General features: G+C 47.2%; 1 protein-coding gene across 1 annotated transcript in view; it reads right to left on the reverse strand.

Moving 5' to 3' along the window:
- Rarres1 (retinoic acid receptor responder 1) overlaps window positions 1–24,334 on the reverse strand; it is a 34,261-nt gene that overhangs the window by 4,389 nt on the left and 5,538 nt on the right. The window contains exons 2-4 of the mRNA NM_001014790.2: window positions 12,386–12,451; window positions 7,654–7,837; window positions 1,665–1,801 (exon numbers count right to left, since the gene is read on the reverse strand). Coding sequence (NP_001014790.1) covers window positions 1,665–1,801; window positions 7,654–7,837; window positions 12,386–12,451 — 387 coding nt within the window. The remainder of the gene's footprint in view (window positions 1–1,664; window positions 1,802–7,653; window positions 7,838–12,385; window positions 12,452–24,334) is intronic.

Genomic DNA, 24,334 nt, shown 5'->3' on the forward strand with positions numbered 1-24,334 from the left:
TCTCCCTGTCAGAGAGGGAGGGAGGGAGACAGACTTAACATGAGTAAGGCCATACCTGCCTTGTTACCTAGCAATAATCAATTAGAGAATAATTGCTATTAAAAAGCACTCTTGGGAAAGATCAGTAAAGAAGAAAAAACTTAACTTCTATTTGATGCCTGTTTTACAGTGGTCTTTGGAAAGTAGACAAAATTATTATTAATATTAAAAATGCCAAATGTTTGGCAAGTTCCTCAGAAAATTCTGATGACCCATCATCCATGGCTAAATCCTGAAAATGTTCCCTGTAAGTACTTCTTAGAACCAATTTGGCTTTTACTCTGGGAAAAAACCTCTCTCCCTATATCACATTTACTTGAGAAAATTCCCAACCCTGGTTAAAGGCAACTGTTTGCCTACTTACCCCTGCTAAGAGCAAACCCTTGCCAGATCACCACATTAACCTGCGGGGTCCCAGCATTCCTCCCTTCCTCACCCTCAGCTCAGGACTCTTCCTTCTCTGAGAGGACATCATGGACACCAGAGAACTGAGACTGGCTCCCACCTGTGTTAGTGTCATCTGTGACTAGTGTTTGGCCTCCTCTGTCTACTTTCCCTCCAGGTGGATTCTGTGCTGCCGGATCTCAGGTGGTCCAGACTCAATCTGAAGTAACTCTATGTATACCACCACTTGTGATCTCTCCCAGTCAGTGGTTTTAAACACCATCTACATGGGCATGATGACGGCCTTCCATCCCTGTCTCTTAGACACAAACCTCTATGGTTAGATGACTGTACAGGTTGTCTTCTTGTCAGAAATCAAGACAGCTTCCTCTAAAACTGTTCTTGATGTCTTTTCCAGTCAATGACTAGAAACCCTCCTTCCAGGTTCAAGCCTAAGACTCATCCTTTACCTCTTGCCACTCTGATGTTCTTATATAGCCTAGAACCAAGATTGCTAGTCTGCCTGAATCCAGATCCTCCACGGCCCCCATTGCTGCCCCTCGTCCAGGCCACCACCAAGCCTTCCTGCTTCCTCCTTTGTTTCATGGTAGTCTGTTTTCAGAATGGAGCCAGAAAGATCCTGGGGAAATCATGTCTGCTAATAGGACAAAGGCAAGCCCGGACCAATGATGTCCCCAGACTCACAAAGACAGATACCCCTGCTGCCCCCTTCCTGTCATCCCATTTCATTTCCTGCAGGCTCTCTGCTCATTCTATAGCCACACAAGCTTCACCGCTCCTTCAACCCATCAGCCACCCTGCTGCAGAGGTTTCCTTCTCCTGCTCTTTGTGTCTTTGGCTTCTGCCCCAGTGCCAGCTCTGGTTCCATTAGCCTTACTTTACTATATAAGTTGCCTTTCAAGATCCTGTGTTTCCTTCTCCCCACTTCTTTTTTTGCCACAGCACTTCCGATCACCATTTGATACATATTCATTGGCCTATTAACTCTTTCTTTGGCCTTTTCCTAGAATGGTCTTCTTCAAGTCAGCAAATGTGGTTTTGTTCATGCTGCCTCCTCAGTCCCTAAAACAGTAAGTACCTGGGCCACTGCATTCACTCAGACATCTGCTGAATGAAATGTAATTAAAACTCTCGCCACGAAGGTCACCATTCCCATGGGTTCCGTGCAGGGCGCCGTCTGCACGGTGGCTCTGCTGGCCCCGCTAATGGCAGGCTCTTACCAACTGCTTCACGCTGCTGAGCTGGATCAGGTAGTAGTGCAGAAACTGGCTTGTCTTCTCCCACATCACGTACGAGCTGCCGAGGAAAGCCAAGTCCCACAGGGGTCTCAGTGAAGGGTCAATGTGACCTTGATTATCTGAGAGAAGAAGCACATTTGTACTAAGACACTTTGAAGACAAAAATCTCAGGGACCTGAAGAATGAAGTCAGGGCGTGGCATTGGATCATCACAGCAGTGTCCTGATGGAGACATGTGGTCAAGGGGGCTGCCGAGTGAAGTAACCCAATCACAAAAGAGCACACATGGTATGCACTCACTAATGAGCGGATATTAGCCCAAAAGCTAGAATACCAGAGACAATTCACAAACCACATGAAGCTCAAGTAGAAGGAAGACCAAAGAGAGGATGCTTCAGTCCTTCTTAGAAGGGGGAACAAAGATACTCACAGGAGGAAATACAGCGACAAAGGTTTGAGCAGAGACTGAAGGAAAGGCCATCCAGAGACTGCCCCACCTGGGGATCCATCCCATATACAGACACCAAACTCAGACACTATTGCAGATGCCAAGAAGTGCATGCTCACAGGAGCCTGATACAGCTGTCTCCTGAGAGATGCTTGCAGCCAATCATTGAACTGAGCACAGGATCCTTAGTGGAGGAGTTAAAGAACTAAAGGAGCTGAAGGGGTTTGCAACCCCATAGGAAGAACAACAATATCAACCAACAAGAGCCCCCAGAGCTCCCAGGGACTCAACCACCATCCCAAGAGTACACAGAGATGGACCTATGGCTTCAGCTGCACATGTAGCAGAGGATGGCCTTGTAGGGCATCAATGGGAGGAGAAGCCTTGGTCCTGTGAAGGCTCCATGCCCCAGGGTAGGGGAATGTCAGGGCAGGAAGGTGGGAGGGAGTTGGGGGGCTCATAGAATCAGGGGGAGGAGGAATGGGATAGCAGATTCCTGGAGAGGAAACTGGGAAAGGAGATAACATTTAAAATGTAAATAAAAAGATATCCAATAAAAGAAAAAATAATATTAAAAGATGACTCCCATGCTCAGTTTGCTAGGCCAATAGTATAAACTTAATTGATGGCAATTTGTAGCCCTGTGCACATACAAACCAATACTTCAGTGACATTAAACATTAATGTAGACATATGCTAGTTGAGACGACTTTAACTTGGTGAAAAAGCCCACCGCCATCTTGTTCCTTGCTGGCTTGGTCTGAAAGTGGGTGCCGTCGTGTCCTTTACTTCCTGGCTTTAAAGCTAACCGATGAATCAGCAGCTTTCCAGTCACTTTTTGAACGCATGAAAAAATTAGATGGATTTTTCCTGTGCCGTTTGTCTTTGAACCTTTTTTTTCTAATTCAGCAAACACTAAAAATCCACTCAATATCAGGCTTCAAGAGGTAAGGATACAATGAACGATTAGTTGTAGGAAGTCAAACTTGAGTGATTAATTTCTAGGACACTGTCACAGGCTGGTGGAGACAGCCCCTGGTATGGCCTGTCAGCAGCTCAGTCCACAATCAGAAACCGAGGTGAAGTAATCTTAGCCTAAAGCCTATCGGTTGGTAAAACAGAGCTGCCTGGTCTGTGCTGACACACCAGTCAGGTTATTCCCTGATGCCTTTGGTGCCTCTGAGTGGCACAGAGGCACAACAGATGCAGTCTTAGAGGCAGCAGAAGGACAAACAGGCAGGGCAAGGTTTCTTTGGGCTGAAGAGTCTGGAGAAAGGCTCCAAAGGAATGAGTTTTGATCCTGGTCTTGTAAGCGGGGGTTCAGTGAGGGATGGGTGAACTGAGGAGGCTGCTCGATCTGGTCTTGAGGGAACATCCTGGCATCACACTATGAATGGTCTCGTGTGCACGGACTCTGTCCATATTAAGTTTGTACAGGACAGACAGGAGGAGACTGAAATCTAAGGCCTGAGAGAACTGTTGGAGTAGTGCCATGGAAAGAGAGGCTGACTGAGTTTGAAGACAGCAGTCTGGGTCCCAGATGTTTTCTGGAGGACAGCTTCACAGGAAGTGGCAAATTGTTAAATGTTAAGAGATGGGGGTGGCAGTGACCAAATTCTCTAGTAAACCCTTGAACAGTAATACAATTAAACCCCAGCATATGCAGACCTGTGGGGGGAGGGAGTGTAGAGGTTGGGTATTAGATGTATGAAGTCCGAGGTTAAGAAAAACTACAGAAGTGGATGATGGAATAGCTTCAGGAATGGCTGAGCAATGTGAGGAGAGCTTCCTTCTGAAGAGTGAACAGAGAGAGGAAGAAAAGGGACAGTGGCTCTGTGAAGCACTCCGTCAACAGAACCATCTCAGGCAGGACTTCAGAGATGAGAAGGATACCGATGGTCAAAACCATGGCAGAAGCTAGAGAAATCAGAATCCAGGATATAAGGGGAAAGATCCTGGGCTGGAGAAATGGCTCAGCAGTTAAGGGATTGTCTGTCCTTCCAGAGGTCCTGGGTTCACTTCCCAGCACCCACATGCTAGCTTTACAACTCTGTGTCCTCTGGGATCCGGTGCCGTCTGGCCTCCATGGGCGTTCTACATGTGTGGTGAATAGACAGACATGCATTCAGGCAAAAACACCCACACCCATAACAATAAAAACTTAAAGATTCTTGGATGAGAGAGCTTGGGAAGCCAAGAGTTGGTGGGGTATAAAGTTGTGGAAGGAGTGGGTTGGGTGTGGGGGTCAGGGAAAGAAATTGCCACACAAGCCAGAAGGCCGAACGAGAGAACCGACTCCATAAATCTAGCCTCCACCCTATACCCCCTCACCACCCACAGAACTCAGAATAAGTAAAAACTAGAATTTGATGAAGCGACAGTCTCATGCTCAGTGGAGCAGACAGGAAATTGTCTGTGCAAGAGGCAGGCATTGCTCTGCCCGTAGAAAGGCAAAAGCTCGCACATAGCTGTTTGGAAGAGAGCATGAAGACAAAGGTAACGAGTGCTCTGGGGGCCTGGCACTTGGTGAGTGCTTTTAGAAGAAAGCCTGTTGAGAGCAAAGTTGAAAGCCTTGGTTTCTTCCTCGGGCATTTTCCACTGTTACACGATTGCTTTAAGGGCTTGGTCTCATCACGCTCTTCCGTGAACACCTGAGTGCCCCACACTCAGCCTTGTGCACTGCTGTGCTCTGTCAACTCCTCGAGGTGACTAACCAGTCACCCTGCCAGGACATGCTAGTCAACAGGGAGCTGCGAGCTTGAAGCTGTTACCGTAGAGATGCCTCAGCCCTCTGCTGTCTAGCAGAATTACTAGTATTTTCTCCTTGGCGTTGAACCGTTAGGGTTCCAGGATATGTCCTGCAGGAGTGCAAAGCCAGTGGAGTGACAGAACACCTCTGTCGTGGTTCACTCTCTCAGGGCCTTGGCAACCTTTTCCCTGTCTTTTCTAGTAACTGAAACTTTCTTCATGGGGCCCACCAACACTTACTCTATCTTGCTGTGGCTTTAGATCTGTGATAGGCAAATGTGTTACCCTGGGAGACGAGAGATCGACACTAACTAAATGCTGTCAGCAGCGAGGACACATGATGGGGTGAGTGCTCCAGACAGAGGCAGGAGGGTCTGTGTGGCTCAGAGTCCTCCTCAGGTCTCTTCTGCTCACAGATTGTGTTCATGTGTGGGAAGCTGGGGAATGGACTAGAGAAAGTGAAACTATCCTAAGAGCAGAAGGGGAAACAGTGTGGAGCCAGCATTCCGTCATCCTGCTCATTAATTGCTTGAATTAAGACTTGAACTGGTTACCCCAGGCTTGTCTCCATAGTCGGATTCAATCTAAAACCAACCTTTTTGGTTTTTTTTTTCCTAGAAATGATTATAAATTCAATTGATTACAAGCATCTGCTGTTACTTGGTTGCAGCTACTGAGTATATATAAAAAAAAAATCATTTTCCATTTAAAACCGGATGAGTAGATTAAAGGAGTAATAACACTGAACAAAAGTATTTTTTTCAACGAATAATAGAAATAAATTTTAGGAGCTCAAAGTAGGAATATAATGTGTGATTTGTTAAATGATAACATTAAATGAAAGTTCATGTCTTTTAAACGAGATATTGATAATTTGTATCTTCTAAGAATCTAGGGTCATTGCCTCAATAAGGTTTATCCTGCACTCACTCAGTGACACAGGACTATGAGTCTGTGGTACACAGCTCACCTTAGATCCATGAACTTTCAGCACAGTGCCCCTGGTCTGTTCAGCCTTCACACCGACTTGGGTATATCCATTTAGTAAACCAACCCTTGATCCTCAGTAGATAATTTTCATGCACGGACACTCAGCAGCATGCAGCAACTACATTTACAGTCACAGAACTCGCATTTTGTTGATGAGAAGTACCCTCAGCTATGACTGAACTATGTATTTTTGCATGTGAACACGTGTATCTGTGCTTGTATATGTGTGTGTCCTGGTCCATGCATGGAGGTCAGAAGAGGGTGTCTGTGGGATATCTGGCTTCCTCATGGTTGACCGAATCCAAACTCTGTTCCCCTGCTTGTGCAGAAAATGTTCTTCTTCACTGAACTATCTTTCCAGCCCCACGATTTTTTTTTTTGACATTTTATAGTAGCCAAATCTAGGTAGACTGTAGAATGGCCCCTCTGAGGACACAGGACTCAGTAAGTGAACAAGGTCAAAATGAATGGTTCTGCTGAAAAGTATCCCAAAGCTAATGGGAGGGTGGCGAATATTTCTAGAAAAAGTCTTGTACCATGTCGGCGGTTAAGAGCCTGTACTGCTCTTGCAGAAGAAAGACCCACATCAAACAGCCCACGCCCACCTGTAACTCAGCTCTGGGGATCTGCTGTCCTCTTCTGAGCCCCATGGGCATGTTCACGCACATGTGTGTGCACATTCCCACACATGCACTCACATATATATGCGTAATTAAAAGTCCTTTAAAAGAGCAAATGAGCCCAATTTCCCAAACTAAAAGGGGAAATAAGGCCCCCATGTAACTATTGATTTCTAAATATTGGTCATTAGTTCACTTATTCCAAGCAGCACGAATGTCTTCAGCAATATATTCTGAACCCTCATAGTTCTTTGGCTCAAGATTTGGTCCTTGCTGTCAATGAAGTGTTGGGTGAGACTCATTAGAGGCTGATATTAGAAACGCAGGCAGCAGGCTTTATGGCTGGTGTTTAGTCAGTGTCAGTGAGTGGGGGGCAGATGCAGTCAGGAAGGGAGCCTGAGGCTCTCAGGGTGTTGATGAGGAATTGAGGGGGGGCCTGGGCAGAGGAGCAGAGAGTGTGGGATGGGGAGTGCCGCAGTGGTCAGAGGTCAAGCTCCTATCCAAATGCAAGTCCAGAGATAACTTTTGCGGTTTGGGAAATTGGATTTGCCAGTAAGTGCTGAATGTCTCCTGCTGCCCACAGACTCAGCTGAGTGCCAAGATAAATGATCTGTGCCACACTCCAGCTGAGTCACTGCAGAGGGCAGGACACATCTCTAGGAGCCGGCTCCACTGTCCATTAGCCGCTGACCTGAAGCAAGATAAATCTGGCCCCCGTGGCAGCAGCCCAGAACAGCCCAGACAGCCACTCCGCCAGCCCTGGGAAGAGGGGCTGAGCACAGGCTGGGAGTATCTCGTCAGCTAAACCCCCTGGAGGCTAACAACGAAACACTAGAAATGTCACCTCAGGTTCTACACTCCCCCGAAATCTGCACACTTTTTTTATTTTTCAAAAGTTTCTGTCTCTTATTTGTAGAGTCAGCTCTTGGGTCCTCATTCTGAGATGCAAAACGGTCGGCTAAAGGGACTCACTCAGCTTTGGGTAGCTTTAGGATATTGTAGAGATGAACAGAACATGTGCCTTGCTTAAATAATGAGACATGTCGCAATCTATAGCTGAAAGTGAGCATGTCTCTGGACGTGCAAATGTAAATAATCATTCTCTTTAAGATTCAGTGATATATATGTATTCCCCGATACAGGAAACCCAGTTAATGGTTCGTACCAGGTATGCTGACGACGTCCAGACGGGTCTTCAGTTGCTTCATCTGCTTGTAAAGCAGATAATCCTTTTCTTGTCTCTTCGATTTCTCAAAGAGCCGTGTGCAGGTTACGTTAACGGCCGGTCTGGGCTTTTCATTCTTGAAAAACACCCTCGCAGAACATTTGCCCAAACGTTCCTCTCCTTCCTGAAAGAAAGGTTTCAAAGTTACCCGGGATGGTTCCTTACCAACTGTGCTCACTGCAATTCATGCAAACACAGACCAAGGAGTCAGTGAATTTGGCAGGCCTTGGGCAACAAGTGGAGCTTCACTTTATGGAAGGTGGCTTTTCATGCTCGTGGCTTGTGGTTAATGTGAGCTGTAAACTGGCTTGAACCAGAATCACCTGGGAGATGGGCCTATAGGAATGGCTGAGGGATTATGTTGGTTGTGTTAATCAGCCTGTCCGCTGTGGGTGTCTGTGATCCTGGATTCTTACATGGAGACAATAGGCTGAGCCACCTTAGATCCATGACTTCCTGCTCTCCCGTGGGAGGTGCAGTCGCTTCCCTGCTGTGGTGGACTAAGAGCCAGACAAATCCTCTTTCTCTGCTGCTTTCTTAGGATTTTATCACAGCAACAGAAAGGGCACCGAGACACCAGTGGCAGAATGGTACTCTTTGATGTTTGCTGTCCTTTTAGCATTCACTTACTGATTGCTTTGGACATAACAGTGCCCGGCATCTTGGAGAGAAATAACCCTTCTTGGCTCAAATGTCTAGGATAGGGGCTCCTTTGTGCTATCTAGAACCAACCATTGGTTGGTGCCTTGGGTCCTTGGGTATTAAGTGTGCTAACTTGAATTGGAAGACAAAGCTGGTTACTAATGAAGACACCAGCATTACTTTGCATGGATTTACTGCTTTCACTCCATGTTTAAAGACCAAATTGCTAAAGTTTAAAAAGGAACCCACTCTGTATCTTAAGCTCTCGGTACTTGAATTGGTTCCTATCTGAGCTCAGCTGCTAACCCCTGCTGTCTGCCTACCTCATCTGACATCTAGTCCAAGTCAGGCACCCCAACCATCCTCACACTGTGGGTTCTGTGAGCACCCGTAGGTTGCTGACTATGTGCAGGTGAGGGCTGGCACAAGTGAGGTCAAGGCTCATGATTGGACAGTAAAAGTAAGACAAGGCAAAGTTTTTGTAAGGTGGGAGGGAAGAGGAAAAGATGAAAGGAGAAACAAGACGGAGGCAGAGAAAGACGACCCAGATCCATGTGGCCTTAAATGGCCATAGGTAATTAAGAATATTTCTTAAGGGATGGATCGCTATAGGTCAATTTATCTTATCTTGGTGAGCGGTTTATATCATTATCAATTGGTTATAAGTTTATTGTGTGGAGTTTTGTGGATTGAGAATTTAACATATAAATCTGATTACTAAATTATAGCTTATTGAGTCTTGATTTTACTGGGTTGCCGGGATTTTATACCATAACTATTAGGGGGTGGATGCTGGGAATGTGAGCAGAGTCCACAGTAGGGGAGCCACGCGATAGGCCGTCTCTGCGAGTAACTGCCATGGCAGCGACCAGCCTTGGGAACTAGATGGATAGAGAGAGATCTCTGCCGGGCTCAGAGAGCAGTGCGACATGGGATAGAGCATAGGTGAGACGCTTTGCTGACTGAGATGGAAATATCCGGCAGATGCCATGTGGCCCTCCAGTTCGGGTGGGATAAAAGATTCCATTTTTTAAAATAATTACTGCAACAAACACCTTCTCTTATTTCAAATCCAAAAACATCTGAGATTCTCCTAGGCTGTCTGCTCATTTTGGTCAAGGTTCTTTAACTTGACCATTAAAGCCGAGGACCTATCCCCGGGAAAATGTACGTGTTCATGCCATCAACATTAGCCTTGGGATGAGGGGTTCACTGTCACTAGCCTCGGCCCCACCCCGGCCAAGCCACGCTTTGGGCGTCTGGGTGTCTGGGTGTCCTATCCAAATGTGACTGCTGGAACAGCCGAAGCAGCAACCTTCATTTCTTTTCTGTGTTATTCAAACAGCATCGCGGTTAAGGCAAGAACCAGAAATAAACTTGAAAGGCCCACAGTGAAGGAAATTATAATCAAGTTGGGTCTTCAACATAAGCCTGCTTCTAGAACTAGTTCAAAGGACGAAATAAGCTTGCTTCTTTTTCTCTTACAGTGCCTGCTCTGGGTGGAAGGAGGGGCTTCTGGGGCACATTAGCATGCTAATCGCTGGTGCAGCGTAGAACTGAAAGGCTCCCATCCGAGCAGTCTTTCTGCTCCTTTGGTGTCTGCCATCCCCAAGGATGAGGAAAGGAGTACAATGTGTCCTCTGTCTAATCCACAGACATCTCCACTGAAGCAGTGCTGTGACCTCCACTCCTGCCAGGCATTATAGCACTCTTAGTGTACTTACTCTGTTCCAAGTCCAGAGGAACCCATGGTTGATCAGAAAAACGCCTGAAATTATTATCCCTTTAGCTTTACTCTCATGCTTTCAGTTTGCAAAACTAGAAATCAAAGCCATCTTCCTAATCCTTAGGGGAAAAAAATAACTCTAAGGTTAATGCGCCAAGTCTGGGTTTATTGTTTGTGGATTCTGGTGAGCCTCCTTCCAGAGCCACCGGGTTAGGGGTGGTGCGCCCCATCCCCCTGACGCTCTGCCTCCCTGTGATCCTTTGATGTGCGGCACGGCCTGCAATTCCCGGGCCTAGACTCAGACCACCGCTGTGACAATCTGGGCTGGCCTCTCAGATCCTCCCAGGGATGTTCATCGGCCTCCGATTTCCACACCGGTTTTCCGCTTTCTCTCTCCTGAGAATGGGGTGACAGCAACTTAGCAAATCATGGGCTGTGTGGTGGGGACCGCAGTGAGGCAGGTAATGCCTGCAGCATGGGCCCTGCTTGGTGTCCTACGCAAGCTTCTACGTATGTGATTCTTTAACCCGAGATTGGATTGGCCTCGTGCTATGCCAGCCTGCCAACTAGAAATGTCACCATCTGACAGGAAAAAGAACATATGGGCATTTCAGAGTGAGTCACTTTTAAGGACTATGAAGTGTGAGGAGGGACACCCAGGAAAGCTGTGAAATCCTCTCCCAGGGGCGGCAAGGAAGGGGTAAACGACAGGTATGTGGACATTTTAAATGCAGATGTATGAAGATGTATGTATTGAAGCATCATAAGAGATCAGAAAAGATCAGAAAAGGAGCTAGTCCAGGAATTCGTGCTGCGGCCACAGAGTGCTCTACCCACAGAACTGCAGCCTAACGTCTGGAATCCGAGCCTTTGGCCAGGACAGATATGTGATCGTCCGGAATGCCTCTCATTTGCATGGCCCCTGCTTTCGTGGCTGAGACTGCACACCTGGAAATTATGTGGGAAGTGACTCGTGCTAACTTCTAGAACAGCGCACCCGCCAATCACAACAGTCTGCTTTCATGGGACAGGACTTGTACATCATGAGATGACACTCAAAGAAATACAAGTGCTGGGCACAGGAGACCTCGCTACAAGTCATTTGGTCAGGGGAGCCCTGGAGGTGCTCAGAACATCACAACTAAAGAGTTACCAGTAACCATGTTTGCAGTCTCAAACTGACCAAGAAAGGCTCCCTGCTGACTGGTTCTCCTAGAGCTGGTTAGTGCTTTGCAGGCCGCTGGAGGAGAGAGGTGATCTAGAGTCTGTCTCAGCTCAGCACGGCCTGCCAGGGAAGCGCCATTGACAAGAGGCTTATGGAGGTAACCAGTCAGTCTCTGAACGTGAAGGAGCGACTTCACGTCTGGTACTGCAAAAGCCTGATCTTGGGAAATCATATGTCCCAGAGGTGCTGTTTCAATAAATGGTCACATTGTTACTCTGCCGTAAGTATTTATGTTTATTCCCATAGGTTTACGTTTGGACCTTGGTCAGAGAAGTTTCTTTTCGCAGTGAGTAGCAGTCAATGCTAAGACTCATGACTGGTCAATGCTGAGGATAAATGAGTTCTCAGCCATAGATGAGCAGACGGAATATCTACAGCGACTTCACCCATCCAAGGCTCGGGGAACGTCAACGAAAAGTGTGCAGAAAGAGGAACTATTGGCAATTGATGACTGCTGGGGAAGGAAGGCTTGCTTTTCCTTGGTGATGTGGCCACTCATAGGTTGCCTGTGCCTCAGTGGATAGACCCCAATACATCCGAATGTGGTCAATACTAATTAGCCTCAACTCCTAATAATCACAATAATAATTGGCTTGAAGGAAGAAGGTAGGTTGGTGGGTATGGCAGGGGATTGGAGAAGGGCACCAGGAGGTGGAGAAGTTCAAATACATTGTATATGTGTATGAACTTTTCAAAGAATAAATTAAAATATTTTTAAATGAAAATTGAGCATATGGATTTAAGAATTTACTTAAATAATTGTAAAACTCAGTGGAGTCTCCCCAGAAGTCCTACCTTGCCTGCAGTCTCCTTTCTAGTTACTGCCCATCCCGCTGCCCTCTTGCGCACGCTCAATACGCTATCTCCCTGTCACTGTGAAGGGTAAGTACACTTGCCACCTGCCAGTCCGCCCCACTGCTGCGGTGAGCACGCAGTCTCCTATGCTGTGTTCTTTCATTCTTGAGAACAAATAGGATGAAAAGAGAGAATCTCCAGGCTTTCTTTGTTCAGATTCTCACCTCTTCCTCTAAAGACAAGACAGTTGCCAACAGACTGCACCGCTAGGTGGGGAGGCTTACCTGCTCGGGGTTGTAGTGCTCTGTGCTAAACACCAGGTCCACCTCGCAGCCCTCCTGAGGGTCAACCTGGAATACAGAAACTTCGTCTTAACACAGTGGGAGCAATACAAGTGTTTTCACTATCAAGAGTATTCCTGATGGGTTATGCTGGTGCCTTTAACCCTAACACGTGGGAAGCTGGCAGATTTCTGTGAGTTTGAGGCCAACCCACTCTACATAGTGAGTTCTAGGACATCTAGGGGCACAAATAAAGCAAATCATGTCCTTGGGGTTGGAGAGGTGACTCGGTGGTGGTTAAGAGCACTTTCTCCCCTTCCAGGCAACCCAGGTTCAATTCCCAGCACCCGAATCGTGTCTCACAGCTGTGTGTAACTCCAGGACCAAGGGAGTCAGTGTCCTCTTCTGGACATCAAGGACACCAGACATACATATAATGCACTTACATACATGTAGATACATACTCATACATATACACTTTATAAAAATAGTAAAAGCATTATGTTCACGGGCACTGTGGTGTGTCAGTGCGGTTGCCATCTGTATACCTCAGTAAATCTGGAGATTCTTGAATTTGGCTCAAAAAAATTGTGGTAGTGATCGCATTCTTGCCTGGTGGGATTAACAGTGCAAGCATTTATCCCCACTAAACCATCTTACCGGTTCCTGCACTAACTATTTATTTATTTATTTATTTATTTATTTATTTATTTATTTTTCGGAGCTGAGCACCGAACCCAGGGCCTTGCGCTTGTTAGGCAAGCGCTCTACCACTGAGCTAAATCCCCAACCCCCTGCACTAACTCTTAAGCCATTGTTAGCACGACAAAAATGAAGAAATGAAGGGTAGAAGTTGGCATATCAGGGGCAATGGTCAGAGCCCAAAGAAGGCAACTTTCCTTGCCCACAGGTTCTAGGCTTTTAAAGGTTTGCTACCCTGGCTCTGGACCCCAGTCCTCTACATGTGACTCTGAGGACCTGGCTGGCACGTTCTCTAGGGTGTCATAACCCCCAAGTGCTGTCTTCTCTGTAGGAGCCAGACCGGCCCTCAGATTTTCAGATGAGAAGGGCAGGGGTGGAGGGGAGCACTGTAAGAGAAGAGAGGGAGGAAGGAGCCAAGCCAGATGGGAAGCATCTGAGGTGTGCAGAAGGAATTAGCAGAGGTGGCCAAAGCAGAGAAGTGGACATGATCCTCCAGGGATAAGAGAGAAAGAAGAGTCAAGAGGAGCATCAACCTCCATGACAATAATAGATCAGGGCTGCTGATTTGCCAGACAGTGCTGATTCGCACTCCCCAGGGTAGGGGCGCTTCCTTATTCTTAAAATAATTCCGCATATTTATTTACTCTTGTTGTTGTTTGTTTGAGATAGGGTCTCCCTTGTAGCCTTGGCTAGTCTGAAAATCACTGTTTAAAACTCAGAGAGATTCACCTGTTTCTGCCTTGGAGCACTGGAATTAAAGGAAGTAGGGAGCTTAAGAGTATTTTGATGACCAGGTTTTTAGAAACACATGAAGCTAAGTGAGGTCCCAATAGACTATTCTTTGGTAGGAGGGGGAAGCAGAGAATGGGGCCATGTTCATCAAGGCTCCCAGCTGAGTCAGCCTCTCTGAAGTGTTACTTTCTTTGCTATTTGATTTGCTTATTTTAACTGGACACCCTTGAAAGCTTTGACACAGGATCCTTAATAGGATTTTAGTATTTTCAGTTGTCCTTTATCGTGCATCAAGACTCATTCTTTATCTAATCTCCCCAAAGCCTCCCTCTCCCCTCTTCCTTATGGAGTCACAAGTTACTTAGCTGGTCTGTTGAGATAAGTCACTGCAGTCAGCACAAGGTGGGGGTCCCCCTTCATCTGGGGTGGGGCCCGAGCTTTGACTCTCACTCTCCTTGATTGGCAGCCTTCTCATCCAGCAGTACTCACTTTAGGATGACAGAGTGTCTGCCTTACCCAACCCTAGGCTAAGTGAGGGGAAAGGAGGCAAAACAATACCATTGCCTGCCCCTGGGCAGCCTAGAGCAGAAAGGACTCATTTATATGCTGCCACTGTGGACAATGGTGATCTGATTAGAGTTGACTTATGAGCTTTGAAAAGATGACTGATCCAATCTAAGGGTCTAGAGGTGACATTTGAGTTCAACTCTGAAGACTAGGGAGGAGCTGGCTTGGGGAAAGGGGTGAGGGGAGCAGGTGAGTCATCTCACACAAGGAGAAGGGAGTGTTGAAGGGCCCGAGGAGCAGCCTGGGGAACTGAAGGACAAACAGGCTAAAATCAGTGCAGGAAGCAGCTGACTAGGTGGGCAAGGGTTGCCTAGCAGGTTATAGTGAGCACAACTTACAGAGTGGGGCTTTAAGAAAAGAGTGAGAGCAGAAAAGGGATACCCACAGCGAGCAGGTAGGAACAGGAAGCAGTACAGAGGGGCTTGAGCCAAGGTGGGGACTATGAAGTGCATGTGGTCAGAAGTGCATGGTGTGCTGACACAAGTCCCTTAGACGGTACAAAAGAGGGCTGGAGAGATGGCTCAGTGGTTAAGAGCACTGACTGCCCTTCCAGAGGTACAAGGGAGAGGCTGGAGAAGTGGGTGGTTCATCCTTAACTCTAGTTCCAGGGGCTCTGATCTCTTATGATGCGTGTGCCTCAGGCAATGTGCATAGACATACGCACAAGTAACACACAGACACACTAAAATAATCTTAAAAGTGTGGCCTCTCGAATTACATATAATGTACAACACTTGGTCACGTGCTTACTGTGGTGTGCTTTTAACATTTGGGATAGAACCTACATACAAAAGAAAAGTTTGTGACGTGCTACGTTGGCAGCAGCTGCACACAGTTTGTCTTTATCTGTCTCTTGGTCACCTTAATGAGCCTCTCTGAGTGACCTACTCCGTCTACCTTCGGGTGATGACACACTATGATGGTCATACAAGGACAAACGGCCTAACTGCAATTCTCAGTTCTATCCCCACTGTTTAGTGACAAGTGACCATGATTCAATGCCTGAAACACATTTTATGTTGAGACAACATGCTAGCATCAAGGGTCATTTGAAATGCCCCTGTTTGCAAAACAACAGCAGATATCAGACGGGGCCAGCGCTGGGTTCTTCCCGAACCTCTCCATGAGCTATGAATTCTAAGACAGCAAGCACTGAAGGCTCTGAGCTCACCAGAAGGAAAGTCAAAGTAAAGAAACTGGGTTGTCACTGTGCAGCTCCTAGACACTAGCCATGGGATCTGCTGTAGGTCGTGCCTTGGGGTTGCAAATGCCTTCCCTGGTTGCTGGGAGGTTAGCCTGGTACAGCCTGGTGGTCAGCAATCTTCATAAGTGACCAAACAAATCTGTATGAGCATTCTCCAACCTGGAGAGCCTGCTTCAGAGAAGCTGTGAGCAGACTGGTGATGGGCTGATTCACACTGGTGTTCACTGAGGTATGCCACTGTTAGAGGCTGACTTCTAGAGCTAACACGGCAGTACCTGCATGGAAGAGTATACAGCAAACCTAGGGAACAAAGCAGGCTTGTGTCCAGCAACAAGGACAAATCCTAAAAACCTTGATTTCATCATATCTTTCGTAAAATGGTTGCAAATAAAATATGCAGCTGACATTTGGAAATGTTTGTCACTGGGAGGGTGCTGGGTGTGGGGACAAGCATAAAAATGATCTCCCCGCTCCCCTCGCCACTAAGGAAAGTTAAGTACGGACCTTGAACCGGAAGTTGCTTCCTCAGCACCCCAGACCCCCACCCCAGCCCTGTACCTTTCTAAAATCAAATTAACAAACAGGCCTTTAAAAAAAAAAAACAAAAATAAAAGCTAGGCTGGAGAGATGGCTCAGCAGTTAAGAGCACTGACTGCTCTTCAAGAGGTTTGAGTTCAAATCCCAGTAATTATATGGTGGTTCACAGCCATCTGTAATAGGATCTGATGCCCTCTTCTGGTGTGCATCAAGACAGCATACTCATATACATAAGATTAATAAATAAATCTTAAAACAAAAACACCACAAAGCACTTAAAAGCACTAGTCCAACCCAAAGTGACTTGGCTTAGGTGCCCCACCTCATAGCTTAGCCTAATGTTTTCATAGCTTTCTCACTGTTAGAGCGATTAGGTCCAAGGATGTGGGAAACACAATGCAAAGTTTTAAATCTAGTTCCTGTGACAGCGACTCATGATCAGTGAGCTCCTCTTGCCCACCACACGATCTCTGTCTGCATCTCGAGCAGTCTGTGCTGTGAAAAGCGGGACCATGCAGTTCGTTTTAAAGGAGCTGAATCCACACTGCAGAGGGGAGCCAGCCCTAGCTTTTCCACCACAGGGAGCAGGCTGCACTGAAGATCAGAGTCTCCAATGCCCGGCATCTCATGCCACCCAAACTGACCATCTGCAAAACAGATGAGGCCACCCCACTTTTCTTAAACCTAGCCAGAGGCAGAGTGCACCATTGTCATGTTTTCCAGAATAAGGAAGGTTCTTTGCTAAGAAAAAGCAAACAAAGCAACTGCCCACGTGACTACCACAGTGGGATTAGCAGTTCCTTACTGCAGACTGCTTTTTAATTCTGGGTGGGCACAAAGCTTCTGTGCTCCAGCCTAGAACATAGCGCCTCACAACCTCGCCCATCAGCGGTGTGTAGGTTAGCTCTGAACCTGGGCTTTGTGCTCTTGTTTGCGGGTTCCTTAGTGCCTGCTCCCATGGCCATGGGAAGAGCTGTGTCTGCCTCTCCTGGCTGTACTGTCCTTCTGGCTTCTTGTGCTTGACTTGTAGTTGTTTGGCAGCGTGGAGGCTACTCTCAAAGTCCTGTTTGAGAAGCATATGATGAGGTGCCTTCAAAGACCTAGATTCACTGTCCATCGACCTTTCTTTTTTGTTAAGAGAAACGCTCCTCAGATCCTTATCAAATCCATATCATGTCTTTATTTAGTGTTTATATATAAAACTGCCCTGCAAGTTACAGGGAATGGATGGTTTATTTCTGTGTCTGTACCTATTACCATCAGTCAAGCCCATCCATTGGTCTGTCTGTCTGTCCGTCCGTCCATCCATCCATCAGTCTATCTTGCCACCCATCCATCCATGTACATCTGCCACTCTCACTGTCTGCCCTCCCCGACTTCACATGGCTCCTGGGCAGGAACTCACATCATCATGCCTTGAGGTAGGGTATTCTCACTATTGCCATTGTATACATGAACAGACAAGGCAGCTTGTCCCAGGAACAAGGCATTGCCTAGTTCAAGAGCTGTCAGTTGTCACATGTGGCCTATCCCCAGACTGCAAGCACAGAGGTTACAGAAGCAGGTCTCAGCAGTCCCTTCTAAGGAAAGGGAGCCTGCAAGCTGGCTGCTGCTGTGTGTGCGTGAGGAAGTGCTGGGATGAAGGCTTGGCTGGATGGAGGTGGACCTTGTGTTGTGCCTGCAAAGCACCTCCTGTAGATGAGAACCTTTCTCTGGGAGGGCGTGGCCAGGAAGGGTCTGTGTGCTTGACTGCTAGAGTTTCATAGCAAAGGACCACACACTGGGTGGCTAAAAACAACAGTTTCCTCTCACAGTTCTGAAGACTAGAAGTCCAGTGTCAAGGCGTCAGCAGGACTAGCTCCATCTGAGACTGCGGGTGGAATCCACCTTCCCTCTTCCTGGCTCTAGGGAGTGGGCTCCACTCCCTGGCATCCCTGGCTCACAACTGCATCATCCAGACTCTTCTTCCCTCTGCCTGTCTGTATCCTCTCGTGGCCCTTTTATAAGGACAGAAGTCACCGGATTTAAGGCTCAGTAACACAGTATGACCTCACTGTCCCTTGTTTACATCTCAGGAGACTCTTTACAGTAAGGGAGCGCTCACCAGCTGGGTTTGGACTTCCACAGATCCCTTTGGGAAGATGTGATACAACCCTTAACAGCTTGGACAATAAAGATGATCCAAGATTGTAGGAGCCCTAAGGATAGACCCTTTTGGACAAATTGTGAATGGAATCCTGGCTCAGGATAGCTGTGGAAAGTACTAGAGAAGATTAGGACCAACAGAAGCAAGTGAAAGAAAGACTGCTCCAGACAGGAGTGTGACCCAGTACTCGGGAGCAGCCCAGCTGGGGAGTTAACACATTGACATGGGGTAGACTTGGGGTTGAGGACAGTACGGAGCTGGGGCCAGGTTAGAGGAGGTCTCTTCTAGTGACTTTATCCTTTTGTTGTGGGTGTTCACCAAAATGCCCCAGGGGGCCTGCTAAACCCTGCATAATGGGCCCACCCACCAAGGATTAATTCAGTTAGTCTGGGGTGGAGTCTGAGAATTTGCATTTCAACAAATCACAGATCTCAGGACCACACTAGGAGAAGTTCTTTCTAGTTGTGGGGTGGGACTGCTGAAGTTCTGAGGGACAGGGAGTGACCAGTAAGTCCAGCAAGCAGTGTTCACATTCAGTAGTAAAGTGATGACATCATTAGAGTCAGGGAAATAGGGGAGTTCCTTCAAAGCGTGGTCAGTGTGAACACCTGGAGTCTCTGGAGAATCAAGCTATGACACTTCAGAAATCGAGGTGGCAAGTCCACCTGCTTCTGCAGCAACTGACACACTATCAATCCAGTCTGGGCAGATTTCCAATTTTTGAAGAAAATTCACTCATCACCTCCTGTTACATGAATAAGTACTTTGCTGTATAGTATTCCCTCTCAAGGGCAGGTGTCTTAAACAGTGCGACCAAGGCAGTTTATAAAGGAAAGCATTTTATTTCAGGCTCATGGTTCCAGAGGGTTAGAGTCCATGGCCATCATGTTGGGGAGCATTGAAGCAGGCAGTCAGCAGTCAGCAGTCAGCAGTCAGCAGTCAGCAGTCAGCAGGCAGGCAGGCAGCAGGCAGCAGGCAGGTAAGCAGGCAGGCAGCAGGCAGCAGGCAGCAGGCAGCAGGCAGCAGGCAGGTAAGCAGGCAGGCAGCAGGCAGCAGTCAGCAGTCAGCAGTCAGCAGGCAGCAGGCAGCAGGCAGCAGGCAGCAGGCAGCAGGCAGCAGGCAGCAGGCAGCAGGCAGCAGGCAGCAGGCAGCAGGCAGGTAAGCAGGCAGGCAGCAGGCAGCAGGCAGGTAAGCAGGCAGGCAGCAGGCAGCAGGCAGCAGGCAGCAGGCAGCAGGCAGGTAAGCAGGCAGGCAGCAGTCAGCAGTCAGCAGTCAGCAGTCAGCAGGCAGCAGGCAGCAGGCAGCAGGCAGGTAAGCAGGCAGGCAGCAGTCAGCAGTCAGCAGGCAGCAGGCAGCAGTCAGCAGTCAGCAGTCAGCAGGCAGCAGGCAGCAGGCAGGTAAGCAGGCAGGCAGCAGTCAGCAGTCAGCAGGCAGCAGTCAGCAGTCAGCAGTCAGCAGGCAGCAGGCAGCAGGCAGCAGGCAGCAGGCAGGCAGCAGGCAGGTAGCAGGCAGGTAAGCAGGCAGGCAGCAGGCAACAGGCAGCAGGCAGCAGGCAGCAGGCAGGTAGCAGGCAGGTAAGCAGGCAAGCGAGTGGGCAGGCAGGCATGGTGCTGAGCAACTTCCATCTGATCCACATTCATAAACCCTTAAGAATCTTAGGGGTCAAAGTTCCCTGCTCAGTAGGGTCCTCCCACCCATCTCTATCCCAAGTTACATTTTCCCATGCCTTACTAATTAGTAGTTAAACTCTGACCACCCTCTGAGGCTGGGATTTGCATTTTTGTTATAATTCAGCCAATCTCATAGTTAGGGCTTTGGTTTGGTTTTCTACAACTCTGTGGTTGCTGGAAATACTTTTCCACAGGACACTGAGAAAAACTTTAGACTGTTTACACACATCTGGGGCAGGGCAATTGTATTACTGAGTTCATTCTTTTTCCTTTGTTAGTTTATCCAGAGATACTAGGAGCAACGAGCCAGAACCATCATTTTCTTCAGTTTTCAAGTTTTTTGTATGGAGTCACTAAATTCTTTGCTTCTCACAATAAGCGGATCCAGATAATCAAATACATTTATCACAGTTTGTTAAACGATTCACACCTGGGTTCTTGGTGTTTTCCATGCTTTCCAGAAAGGCTTCAAGAACTGTAGACATCAGCCTGTACCAGATCCTTAAGAATGAGATTTAGGTCAGACATGGTGGTGTACGGTTTCAGTGACAGAGGCAGGTGATCCCTGTGAGCTTGAAGCCAGCCTGGTGTACACAGGCTAGTTCCAGGGAAACTGGACTATGAGGACACACTGTCTCCAAAAGAAGTTTGGGGTTCTTAGAATGGCTTACAGGCTGTGGTCCAGCTAGTCCAACAATGGCTGTCTCCTAACAGAAAGGCCAAAAGTCCAGTGGATATTCAGTCCTTGGGGCTGGATATCTTGGCCAGTCTTCCATCTGTGTTAGAGTCCCAAAGGACTCGTTCTAACACCAGTGAAGAGATACCTCGGCATCGGGGTAGATAACCTTGTCAGTGAGAGTGAGGGAAACAGGCAGATAAAGCTCTGTCCACCCATGTCCTTTCAGGTGAGCTGCCACCAGAAGGTGTGGCCCAGATTTAAGGGGAGTCTTCTGACTTCCCACCTCAATGAGTCAATCAAGAAAAGTCTCTCACAGGGGTACCCAGCTGCTTGGGTTTTAGTTAATTCCAGATGCAGTCAAGTTGACAACCGATATTGGACCTCACAGCAGGGCTGTGTCCTAAGACACAGTGGATAGCCGGAAACACAGGCAATAACTAGCCCAATATGTGGTGTTTGTCCTATAAATGCACGTGTATGACGCCGTCAATAACTTAGGCACAGTAAGGGATTAGCAGGTTAATCCCAGTTGTTAACTTTTACTGGATTGAGAAATGCCTAGAAAATTAGTAGAGCACACTTCTGGGTGTGTCTGAGAGTTCCTGAGATGATTGCCAGATGCTGAGTGGGACGGAGAAGGGCGGACACACAAGCTGGGGTGCAGACGGAGCAGAGAGATGGAAGGAGGAGGAAGCTTACACACTCAGGACTTCTCTTCCTCCGACCTCTGCAGCACTTCAGAATTTATTTTAAAAATTGAAAGAAGCTGAGTGACTACTGTTAAGAGTAAATTGTATTCTCTCATAATTCCACACGTGCACACTGTGTTCTGGTGCATTCGACATCCCGGGCAGGCATTCTTACTGTGGCCATTATCTGAGGACTCGAGATTGGTCAGCCTTTGATATACACTGCACAGTTACTCTCTGGGCCTCACATTAGGACCGAGTCATTGGCTTGCTTTCTTCTTAGAATTACAAGTTCTGGAAATGAGCAGCCACTGGTTTCACTGGCTTTCCATTCTGCAGATGGCTGCCTTGGGACTATCTGCCTCTCACTCTGTAAGCCAAGCTAGTAAATCCATACTTAAATTATATGTACATTGTATTGGTTCTGTTCCATGAGAGAAACCTGACTAATACAGCGAGATAAACAATAATAAAATAGAACATTATAATAGTCAATAATAACATTTAACATTTTGTTAATGTTAGCTCTAGGGTCCTTAGCAGATAAAATTGCTTCAACAAATGAAGCGCCATGATGCTGTGCCAGGTGATGTAATAACTAGGGTAGCCACCCAGTGACTGGCAGGTGGGTAGCATTTACAGTGTGGGCACAGTAGAAAATTGGGTGATTCACATACAGGGTGGGACAGAGTGGGCTAGCATGAGATTTCACACTGTCAGGGTGAAAAGGAATTTAAAACTTAGCAATTATTTATTTCTGAAAACTCCCACTTAGTATTTCTGCTATTGACCATCAGTAACAAACCACAGAAAGCAAAAACCATTATGGCAGTGTCAGCTGCTATATATGGCGTTTGTGTAGGCTCCAAGAAGCAAAGAGCACGGGCTCTAAGGTTCTACTGATTCAGGTCTTATTTTCAGTAAAAGCTGTTCATCATCAACCACAAAGTTTTTTTCCATACTAATGGATCAAAGATGGTTCTGTCTGAATCTGGAGAGAATCTTCTAGGCTCTAACCAATGGTACTGGCTTCTCCATTTTTGCTATGTTTCTATTTATAAATCATTGGTATGTGAGGAGTGAGTATAAAAGTAAGAGAGTCTAGAAACCGAGGGACCGAAAGATAGACTGAAGGTGTGTACCCATCTTAGGAGCAGTCACAAATTTAACCCTTTAAGCTCATTTACAACACAAGGACTTGAGTAATGAGACACCTGAAGCTCACATGAAAGGAATTCCTGTGCCCGTTCTCCTCCCTGCCACTACTATCTATCCACTGCTCCTTTTACCTTAGGGCCACATCTGGGGACTTTCTGTGTTTTCGAGATGGGAATGTGGGCAAATGGGAAGAAACCGGTTGCACTGTCAAGAGCTCAGAGGCTTCTAGTCTTCCCCCGCAACACACTGGGACCCACATTCTGCTTCTAAATGTCCCCCCTGGCTTCATCTTTGGTGAGAAAACACAAATGCCACGCTGTTCCAAGAAAGGCAAACCTCCCCACCTTATAAGGTTGCTTATATGAGTCAGGCTCAGTTGGAGGAAAATAACTCATTTGTGACAAAAAATTGCTGTACCATTCTTAGGTTCTGGACAGACTGCATATTACATTATACCCCGGAATTATATTATTTCATTTTCTCCTTCCAGGCAAGGGTTGATAAAACAAACTGAGTTTATATTACAAAGGTCGGTTACTGTCAGCCGTAGCCAGTGGAGCACAAGGAAAGCTTTTCCTGTGGACACCATGCATTAGCAGCCCAGCTCAGCCAGCCAAGATAGAAGGTTTGTCACTTCCATTTGTCAAAATCTGGACATGAGTTCTTGACCTGGGGTAGAAAACTAGAAGGGAATTGCCAGGACCTGTCCGCAGCTTGGTTCATCTCTGGGCCCATGGTGGAAAGAAAGACTAGGTATAAGAGGTGCACAGATTCCAAGTCTCCTCTCTCCAGTGAGGAGGGACCGGAAGTTTCCCAGTGGTCCCAGCACCCTCGCTGTTATTGTGATGTCATTTAACAGTTATCTGAATCTTGTTTCCAGCAAGGCCAGGTTCGAGTATAGGGCAGGACAAGTCATGTGACACCTCCTGACCTGTAGAAGCTTACAGTATAATCCAAGAGGGAGACAGGACCACAAAGAGCAAACAAGGCTGACTGTTCAAAAGTCTGGTCAGAGCGGCACCTGGTCCCTCCCAGGAAGTAGGGCAGATGACAGACGGTTCCAATAAAATACAGCCACGGTTTCAAGAGTGAAGCAACAGGAGCAAGGGTAGCCATTTCCATATGCCTGATAATGTGGGAAGTATTTTCAAGGGCCTCAGGACTGGTGTGGTTGGGCAAACGGTGACTCTACAGATGTTGTGTTACAAAATGGGATCTCCCCAGGGTCACTCATTAATCATATGGACCTATCGGACTATCCTAGTTTATTTTCAAGACACAAGATGTGACACAGTTGACTTTGAGGATAAGAGACAGAACCATGAACCAAGAGCACAGCTGGCACCCAGAAGAGGCAAGGCAAGGGGCATCCCCTAGGCCCCCGGGGTAATGAGGCCCCGGGACACTTTGCTTTCAGTCCAACCTCTGACTTCCAGAACTGCAAGCAAATATATGCCATGTTTTGAACCCACTAGCATTATTGCACTTGCTATATGGTGATAAGAAGGGATAGAGAGAACCAGCTGTAATCCCCAGTGTGATCTCTGCTGTGGGCGCGTGCCTTGGGTAAGCCTGTGGATTCACACACATCTTCTTTGCAAGTGCACGCAGCTTCTCTTTTATACCTGGATTTTAGGGGCAGGTGATACCTTGAACAGTCACAACAAGTAACCCGAGCTGGACACTTGTTCTGCCTACTATCCTTAACCAGCGTGCCCTTGGCTCTCTCACTTAATAAAACATCCTGCAGATGAGTTACCACTGCCCTGGCGGCACGTGTGCATAGCTAAGCACGGAGTGACTCACTGCTTAGCAGTCATTGGAACTGTGTGTTATTTAATATTAACAATTACTCTTTGGGGTATTGA

The sequence above is a fragment of the Rattus norvegicus genome, chromosome 2, assembly GCF_036323735.1.
Source record: "Rattus norvegicus strain BN/NHsdMcwi chromosome 2, GRCr8, whole genome shotgun sequence".
NCBI classification, from domain to species: Eukaryota; Metazoa; Chordata; class Mammalia; order Rodentia; family Muridae; genus Rattus; species Rattus norvegicus.